The 9,592-nt window shown below is 51.0% G+C and overlaps 1 protein-coding gene across 3 annotated transcripts in view; it reads left to right on the forward strand.

The window, feature by feature from the left end:
* CPLX2 (complexin 2) overlaps nucleotides 1-9,387 on the forward strand; it is a 70,991-nt gene extending 61,604 nt beyond the window's left edge. For all 3 annotated transcript variants that reach the window (XM_006765407.2, XM_006765409.2, XM_006765408.2), the window contains exons 2-4: nucleotides 3,953-4,071; nucleotides 4,187-4,362; nucleotides 5,120-9,387. In XM_006765407.2, coding sequence (XP_006765470.1) covers nucleotides 4,041-4,071; nucleotides 4,187-4,362; nucleotides 5,120-5,317 — 405 coding nt within the window. In that variant the 5' untranslated portion in view covers nucleotides 3,953-4,040 and the 3' untranslated portion in view covers nucleotides 5,318-9,387. The remainder of the gene's footprint in view (nucleotides 1-3,952; nucleotides 4,072-4,186; nucleotides 4,363-5,119) is intronic.
* The last annotated feature ends 205 nt before the right edge of the window (nucleotides 9,388-9,592 follow it).

Raw genomic sequence — 9,592 nt, forward strand, 5'->3', positions numbered from 1 at the left:
TAGTAATTAGTTTATGTAGCCAGGAGATGAAAGAGGTTGAAAATTGCTGTCTGAAAGGACAGGAGTCAGGAAAGGAGAGAGAGAGAACCTGTCTGATAAGAAGACCACAGAGTGCTGTGTCATGGAATTCGGGAAGTTCAAGAAGGCAGAAAAAACCTGGGGGGCAGGGGCAGGGGCAGATAGGGGTCATCTCCAGCATCTGATGCTACACAGGGATGGAGGACGACCAGGGCTGTGAAGACACTCCTGGGTCTGGCGGTTAAGCAGCCTCTGGCAAACCTGACTAGGGTAGTTTGGGTGGCACTGCAGAAGCAGCAAATCCCGAATCTCACAGAGCTGTAGGGCTTAAATGGGAGGTGAGGAAGCAGAGACACCCGGTAAAAACTCTCGCCATGAAGTAAGAGGGCAGCGATTAAGAAAAGGATGGGGTCAGGGCAAGAGTTGGAGAAGGAGGGAATAAAAGACCTAAGGAGAGCGGTTAGAGATGTGAGGGACAGGGAGTGATGAACGGATCGAGGAGGAGGTGCGAAGAGAGGAAATCTGGAGTGAAGGCCGATGGGTTGGCTCCCAAGGGAAGGAGGGGTCCTCTTCCTCAGGAGCTAGGAGGAGGGGAAGTCACAGGCGCTCACACTAGCTGGATTAATCATTTTGATAATGATAACAGCCACCATTTCCTGAGCCTCCATCATGTGCCAACACATTCCTCAGGTTTGTGCTAACCTTTCAAAGTGGCATTATAATCCTCACTTTATAGCAAAGACTGAGACGCAGATATGTTAAGTCGATTATTCATTATCACTCAGCTAAAAAGTAGCAGATTGAGGATCCCTGTCAGGTATGCCTGACCCCAAAGCTCACAGAGCCTTCCCCTGCATCACACGAAGTGTGGAGGAAGGTCACCTGCTGAGCGGGATGGTATAAGAGGACATTGGGCCTTGAGATATTGGTTAGGAAAGTCTTGACAGGGTGAACAAGACACTGCTTAAGAGCTGAGAAGACCATACTGGGAGTGGGCAACAAGCTCTGGGGAGGACCCCAGGAGCCTGTTCAGTAATCCCAGCAGTCCCAGAGTAGGACGCACCTAGAGCAATATGGACATAAGCATGGAGAAGACTCAGCCCCTGAGTGGATACACTGCATACTGGGGGTGAGGGATGGTAATCAGTGTTTGCTGAATGAATGAAAGAATGAATGGAAACAGGGGAGTCTGGAGAGGGAGACGGTTTGGTGTAGAAAGATAGCATGTTGAGTCTGAGCAGTGCCCAGAAAAAAACATCTAGGTATCATCGGTATCAGAGATTATTAAAGCCCCTGGAAGAGATCATTTTTCCCTAGAGGAAGGTGAGAGAGGAAAAAGGCTAAGTCCAGAGTCCTGAGAACATCTTCATTGAAGACACAAGAGGAAGAAGAGGAGACAGCACAGGGCAGAGATAGAGACGAGGGGACAGAAGTGAAAGGAAAATAGGGAAGTAGAGGAGAGAGAGCAGTCGGAGATGGGCTGGTGGGGAGAGAGAATAACAGAACCAAGAGAGGAGAGGGGTTTAAGGATACGGTGGAGTGGCCAGCAGTGCAAATACTTTAGAACAGAAGTGCCCGGGAAAGGGCTCAGAAGGAGCACCTGGTCACGAGAGACGTGCCAAAGCAGCAACTTAGGGAGGAGGCTGGAATTAAAGTCCAGGTGCCCTGCCAACCGATTTGAAACATCTCGAATTAGAGTCCTGTATCTTCCACCACCACCTGCAATTCCTTGAGCAGCGTGTAAACACAGGAGGAGGAACCCAAAGGTTCCTGGAACCATTCAATGTTTAAGTTGTGTGTTTTTTCCCTGTTCTTAGAAATGCAGTCTCTTTCCAATGTTTGGAACCAAACGAAACCACCTTGATAGACTGAGCTGAGCAATCTTCAAACTCAGAATGTTGGGTCAGGGTGGGTTCTCTTGCATTTCCTACAAGTGCTGGTCCGTTTCGGTGTGTCCTCGTCAACATGCAGTCAGCAGTGGCTAATATTAATGAGTTCCCACACACCAGGCACTGGGCCAGTTTCTTGTCTTCTCCTTCAGACACCAGTAGAAGGGTAGCCTCAACATACCCCATTTTGTAGGGAACACAAGGAAGCTTTCCCAGGGACCCAGTCAGCACTGGAGCCGGTGTGTCTGATGCCAAAACCCGTGGGGACTTTTTCTGCGCCATCATGATTTTCCCTCCTCAAAACAACCAACTTCTCAGGTGGTCTGACCATGTAGACATCTCAAATAGACTCTCAGGCCCCATTTTATGGAAAGATCTCACTCTAACAATATGTTTTCTCGTTTTGAAAGAAATGAGGGAAATCCATCAGCAACTGAAAACCAAGTGACCTTGAACTCCACCTGGTTACAATATCTGGTCTGGCTTCTCTGCCACCATTTCACAGAACCCTTTTTCCTTCTAGCAAAACACAAAGACCCCAAGGCTGTGTGGGATGAAAGGCCTTGGGAAGTCATTCTGCCCTCAATTGACCATCAAGCCACACCACACTTTGGACAGCTCACAGATGTCCCATCCACACCCAAAAGGAGATTTATGGCGGCTTTGCCTATGAAAGAACCAGTGATACTAAATGGTTAAAATAAAAAGGAAACCTCTAGGAGTTAGAGCACTGGTGTTCAAATTCTTAGGGATGTGGAGGAAACAGGGTACAAAGGAGGCCAAGGGTGAGGGGGGGCTCCAGGCTCTCTACTCCTGCCCCCACCATTGGAATAGTTCCACTTTTACATATTTTGCATATTGAGATTCTCATTAAGCTTTTATTTGAAGAAAATCTTCTGAGGCAAAATAATAACAATTAAAAAATAAAACTGAAAGTCAGTGATTTAGGGAGAGGGAAGGAGGACTAACATAAACTGAGTGCTTATAAGGCCCCATGCTTGGTACTTTAAAGGTTCTAAGCCCCAAAAAGAGCATCATGTCTCTAACCCCCTATGTGTAATTCAAAATAAATATTAAACTATAAACAACAAACTTGCATGTATGCTATAATAAAAATAATGTATTTATCCATTTGCCTATTTTCAGAAGTCTGGATATGTTCATCCAAGCCAGCTGTTTTCACTTCCTCACCTGCCCTGCTTTGTGGGGCCCTGAGCACACTCTCATTCCACCTAGAGGTCAATCCAATGGCCCAGGCTGGAATTCTCTGGTCTCCACAGTGGCTCCGGGAAAGGAGGCACTGCCATTTCTATCTTATAGAGGAGGAAAGTCGGGCTCAAAAAGGTTCAGTAATTTGCCTGAAAGACACATAGCAAATAAGAAATGAGGGTGACATTACTCGTAGAACCTTGCTCTGCCTGCATCCAAATGAGAGGCTCTTTCTAAGACTCCTGACTATAATCAAATTCAAGCAATACAGTCAAGATGGTTTTAAAATAGGGATCTAGCCCTAACCAGTTTGGTTTGGAGGAAAGAGTATCGGCCTGCAGACTGAAGGGTCCCAGGTTCGATTCTGGTCAAGGGCACATGCCCAGGTTGCGGGCTCAATCCCCAGTGTGTGTGACTCAGTGGCTAGAGCATTGCCCTATGAACCAGACAGTCCAGGGTTCTATTCCGGTCAAGGGCACATGCCTGGGTTGTAGGCTAGATCCCCAGTGGGGGGCGTGCAAGAGGCAACCAATCAATGATTCTCTTATCATTGATGTTTCGATCTCTCTCCCTCTCCCTTACTCTCTGAAATTAATTTAAATATATATAAAATAAAACAGGGATCTGAGCCATTTGGCAGCATATGTGTGCCTGGTACATAGCAAGTGATCAAGAAATAGCACCTTTCCCTATGGTTCAAGGGCATTGCGTCTTGGCCTCAGACTGATGATGCCCCATGGTGCCTGTGAGCTTGCATGAGGCCACCGTCTGTCTATCTCCAGCAACCTGCCTGTGCAGAGATCTCTCCCATCTAACTCCCAACTCCTCTTTTGCAGGTTGGCAAATCTGCCCAGCCAGGCCTGCCAGGAGCCCCTGCATGCAAATTCAGCTGTGGGCTAGGGCACGCTAACCGGAGTCAGAGGCATGGACTTCGTCATGAAGCAGGCCCTCGGAGGTGAGGCCCAACCCCTCAACCAGAGTCTGAACCCAGATGGGAGCACCAGGCACAGCTATCCCAACTCTGGGCACCTCTGACCTCATTCTCTCCCTTTCCCACCCCTCCCCTGCAGGGGCCACCAAGGACATGGGGAAAATGCTGGGGGGAGAGGAGGAGAAGGACCCAGATGCACAGAAAAAGGAAGAGGAGCGGCAGGAGGCGCTGCGGCAGCAGGAGGAGGAGCGCAAGGCTAAGCATGCGCGCATGGAGGCCGAGCGTGAGAAGGTCCGGCAGCAGATCCGAGACAAGGTCAGCACCACCCGTCTGCCCGCCCTGGAGTGTAGGAGGCACAGGGGAACAATGGGTCCCTAAACCTTGGCCTCAAGTTCCCCTGAATCCCAGCTCTGACCTTAGACCTAGTTCTCTCTGAGCTTCAATATTCTCATCAGAAAAATGGGTGTTACAGGAACACTTCCCTCAAGGATCTATGGTGATTACAAATGATGGTGCACACAGAAAGTGCTCCCTAATGTTGCTGCTATGGGTCTGCAATCTCCTATTCAAAACCCTTGAGACCAAATATGTTTAGAATCCAGAATGTGGGGATTTTTGAAAAGTACCATAGGGCCCTGAGTACCTGTTACTGTTGGGTATCACTCCCAGTGGGTCTGCAACTGCCCCCCTATGCCAAACAGATTAATACATGTCTGGCCACACCACTACAATAAATCAAGATTATAAGTGAACTTCCATCAGTTGAAGTCAAGTTTTGTCACCAAAATTCGGGTCCAAACATATGGGAGAACTTTCAGATTTCGGCAATTTCAAAAGAGCAGAGAAGTCATTATGAGCAGGTACTGATTTTAAAGGAAACCCCACACACCGCCTCTCTACTTCTGGGGACAGACATAATTCTACAAGAAGGTGTCCTTATCCCCATTTTATAGATGAGAGGACTGAGGCTGGGGGAGTTCTTATGAGTTGCCCCAGCTGAGTCTGTATGACCTTGAGATCAGCTCTCTCCTTGCCCTGTTCATGCTCATGTCTGCCCTCCCCATCCCACCAGTATGGGCTGAAGAAGAAGGAAGAGAAGGAAGCTGAGGAGAAGGCAGCCCTGGAGCAGCCCTGCGAGGGGAGCCTGACACGGCCCAAGAAGGCCATCCCTGCGGGCTGCGGGGACGAAGAGGAAGAGGAGGAGGAGAGCATCCTGGACACGGTGCTCAAATACCTGCCCGGGCCGCTGCAGGACATGTTCAAGAAGTAACCAGCCCCCATGCCCATCCCCACTCCACTTGTTACTATTTTTTTTCGGTTCTTTCTTTTCTTTTGATTCAGTTAAGTCTCAGTTCTGACAGGGAAAACCTCAGTTGGCCTCTGCCCACCTGTCCCTGGCTAGGAGCTCATCTCCTTAGCACTCCCTCATACACCCTTCATCCCAGAGTATCCAACCCCCACCTCACACCCAAGTTTCTTGAAAAGGGGAAGACAGCTATTCCCCAGCAGGGGCATTATCCAGTGTGGGAGGCACTGGGGCCCCCTTCTAGAAGCCTAAGGTCCATGCTAGTGTGGCAACCCCCATACATTCCTTCATGCACCCCACTGCCAGGAGGACCACTGTCCCCAGCCAGCCAAAGTAATGACACATTCCAGCCCTGCCCAGCATGCTGACCTTTGGCCTCTGACCCCCAGTGGGTTCCAGGTCAGGGCAGGGGTTCTGGGTTGTCTCGCTCTGAGGAAGGGAGTCAGGGTAAGCCTGCCCTGTGAGGGCCCAGCCTGAGCGGCCCCCTGTATTCTGGGAAGGAGGCGGAGGCTCTCCTTCTTCACTCCCCCTGGTGACACCCAGGAGTACCCCTGCCCCGACCACCACCTGAAAAGGTATAGCCCCTACAAAGCCAGTCCCTCCAAATGGATCCTCTTTGGACTTTAACTCATCTGTGGAGGGGCCCAGGGTAGGGTAGCTCCTTGTTCCCCCCACCCTTCACTTAGATCTGGGGGGCCCACTGCCAGTCTGGGCCCAGCTTGCCCAGACAAGGGGCTGCCCAGGCCCCCCCAGAAAACACTTGGAGCCATTGGGCAGCGATGGCCCTTGCCATGGGACTCCCTCCCATTGGTGCAGCCAAGCTGCCCCCATTCCTATCCACCCCTCATTCCCACCACCCTGCCCTGTCTATGTGCTTCCAGGACCCCTGGTCCTCTGGAGGACCCTTCCTGGCTAAAGCCCCAAGCCTTTGGGGAAAAGCCAGTCCCCACCTGACAGAAGGCATCTGTCCATTCATCTCATCGGCCAAGAACAAACTCTCCTCTGGGATGTGGGAGACTGGTGTTTGTTCCTCCCACCACAAATTGTTAAGGCCTCTTGCTCAGTCAGTTTTGTGAGAACTGAGGACCACGAAGCAACAAGAGAGGAAATTGTGTGTCCATGCATGCATGCGTATGCACGGCAGAGACTGCATCAGCAATTATGTGTCCAGAGATTGTGCATATGGTGAGAGAGAGAGAGAGAGAGAGAGAGAGAAAGTCAGTCTTGAGACTGTGAGTGTGTGTTAGTCCCTGTGTTAGAGATTGTGTATGTTAGGCAGCCTGTGTATATTTGCTTGTTTGAGGTGGTATATATGAGTTGATATTGTGCCCTATGTGTGTGCTAGCCATCTCACATGTGTAGGAGAGCTTGCATGTGTGAGCTTGTATTTGCATGTGTTTTCAAAGCATCATGTGTGTTAGGAGTGATGGGTATGTGTTAGATGTTGTAGAAATGTGTGTGAGAGTTGTTAGATGTGCTAAGACTGTTGTGTGCATGTATGTGGCTCTAAAAAGACAGGTGTATGCAGAACAAGCTCTTGGAGAGAAAAAATATGGGTAAGATGCCTCCTCTTGGCCCCAAAACCATTTGTCACAAATAGCCACATTCAACAGGAGACCTTGTCCTTGGCCTAGAGTCCTTCCACCCTTGGGGGGTTCCTGCCTGAGGTCTTCACAAGTCCACTAGGACAGATCCAGGCAGTGCCCCAAGAAGCCATGCTGGGCCCCAGCCAGGGCCTACCCCCAAAGCTGGGGCTAGGGAGGGGCGACTTGCCTGCCCCTGTGCCCCTGCCCCATTGGCCCCAGTTTGCATTCTGCAGGTTTTCCATTTTAGTGGATTTATGCTTTTATTTCAGAGAGAGACATGTGTCTTCTCTGTCCATTTCCAATAGTTAAAGCCATATCAGTTAGACTGCAATACTTTAAAGACGAGACAAAACAATCCATATGTTTAGGGAACCAGAAAAGTACCTGGTCTGTCCCTTCTCTGGGGAGCCGGGCCTCAGCAGCTCCAGCTCCCTGGATTTGCCCTTCTCCCTCGCCCCCGCCCCTTCCCTGTGCCCATGTCCTGCCCCGCATGGGGCCTGTCTCTGTCTCTGTGCCTGTGTCTGTGATGGGGAGCCACCTTGCACCCCTACTGTCTGCTTGTCTGAGTATGTCTATTATCCTGGGCAGGATGGTCATTCTCTGAAGCCCTGGGGTCCTGGAGCAGAGAAAGGCAGGGTCCAGTCCAGGAGCCCTAGGCCTCCACACACCCTGTGTGTGAGACCCACTGGACAGAGGAGTGGATCCCAAGTGTTCAAAAAGGTCTCCCCCTTGACAGGGACCCACTGATCATGAAGGTGGGCCCAGGGCACAGATCATGCTAAATGGACATTGGAGACCGAGGCCTGGGAGCTTCAGATGAGTAGTGGAACCCAGCCATACAAGATATTTCAGGTGAGCCTGAGGGACCCCAGAGCCTCAGAGGGCATCCTGGTGGTCTCTGAAGCCCTCTGCACCCCCAGAGTGGGCTCGGGGCTTTTCCCACAGGAGAGTGCCCTCCAGGCTGGCTGGCTGGCTTAGTCTGGGACACCTCCCAGACTCTCCACTCCTCTAGCCGGTCCCAGCAGAAGGACTGGAGGTCTTTGGGCGATGGGAGCAAGGAGAGAATTTCAGCCTGGGGCATACCTGGCTCTAACCACTGCCAGGTGATCACTCTCAGGTCCAGGAGAATATGATGACTATCATTCCTGACACAGACTTGACTCTGGAGAGCAGCCAATGTGCAGCACACTCATGAGAAGACAAAATATGTGTGGAGGGCTCTAGCAGGGCAGGGAGAATCACATGATGTGCCTGGGGTAGGAGATGTGTGTGTCCCACTGGATGGGAGGGGATGAGAGTGTCGCCCCAAATGGGGCAACGTGCATGTGACATACTTGGGGGGCCGGGTGGGGAGCCCCAGAATTCAGCACACACACAATAGACATAGCAGACATCCGCTAGCTAGAGATATAGGAAGAGCAATCATTGTAAATGGTGAGAACAGAACAAGATGCAGGGGAGTGCGCACTGCCCAAGGTGGGTATGTGTACTTTCCAGGAAGGCCACTGACATGCTGTGGGCCTGGAAGGTCACCGCCAGAGAGAAGGGACCAGGCCTCTCTGGATTTGCCATGTTAGGCACCTGAGACAGGCAAGGATGTGGGCATCCTCCACTCCAGTTCCAGAAGGTCCTAGAGGGTGTTCTTACCAGCAAAGCCATATGGGGTCTCCTCCACACACAAGCAGGAAGTCAAGAGACCCTCCCATGTATGTGTATGATTGATTGATAGATAGATAGATAGATAGATAGATAGATAGATAGATAGATAGATAGATAGACAGACAGATGCACAGATGCACAGATGGGTGGATAGATAGACAGGCAGGCAGGCAGATACATGAAAGGGGAAAGAAAGGGCAAGAGAGACAGAGAACAGAAGTACATCAGTCCAGGGCCCTCATGTGGGCAAAGAAACCACCCAAAAGTTGGTGGTTAGAGTGTAATGAGACACACCCCCAAGCCCCAAGAGCCCCCGGCACCCAGCTGGCAGGGTTGCTGACTCCCACCACTCAGTTGCTCCATCCTTCTAGGATCTCACAGGCCCTTGACTGCACATGGGGGCTGGGGTCCAATTGGCTCAGATGAGGGGTCATCTCCCAGGCCTGATGATTTGCCCCTCACCACGTGTCACCTGCTCCCCTCTCTCCTCTTCAAGGTGAAGAGATGGGAAGTGCTCGTGCTGGTCCTGGGGTGCAGGTGGGGGTCCTAGTGAGGCCCTGATGAGGATGATCATCCTGCTAATGCGGGGGTATCCTTTTCCCATATCTGTGCTGTATCTTTGTTGCTCTGCTTCCTTTAAATGTGTCAGTGCCTGGGGGAGGGGAGGGGCACCCCTTATGCCCCCCTGAACCTGACCAAAAGCCATGGCTGTTGCTCCCCCTTTGTATGACGCAGACGCTAACATGTACCAACCCAACCATGACAACAAAGAAAAGACCTTATACAGCAGCTCTAGGTCTGTCTGGTCTCTTCCGTCCATCGGCACCAACAAGGCTACATGGGGTCCCAGCTGGCATGAGGGGGGCTGACACATAGAGCTCAAGAGGCCACACAAAAAATCAGTTTTACCCTCTCTTCGGGCTGAGACACTGTGGAAATGACCTCAGAAATCAATCAAGACCACAGGGAGGGATGGCCTCAGAGATTTAAAGCC

The sequence above is a fragment of the Myotis davidii genome, unplaced genomic scaffold (assembly GCF_000327345.1).
Source record: "Myotis davidii unplaced genomic scaffold, ASM32734v1 scaffold399, whole genome shotgun sequence".
Lineage (NCBI taxonomy): Eukaryota > Metazoa > Chordata > Mammalia > Chiroptera > Vespertilionidae > Myotis > Myotis davidii.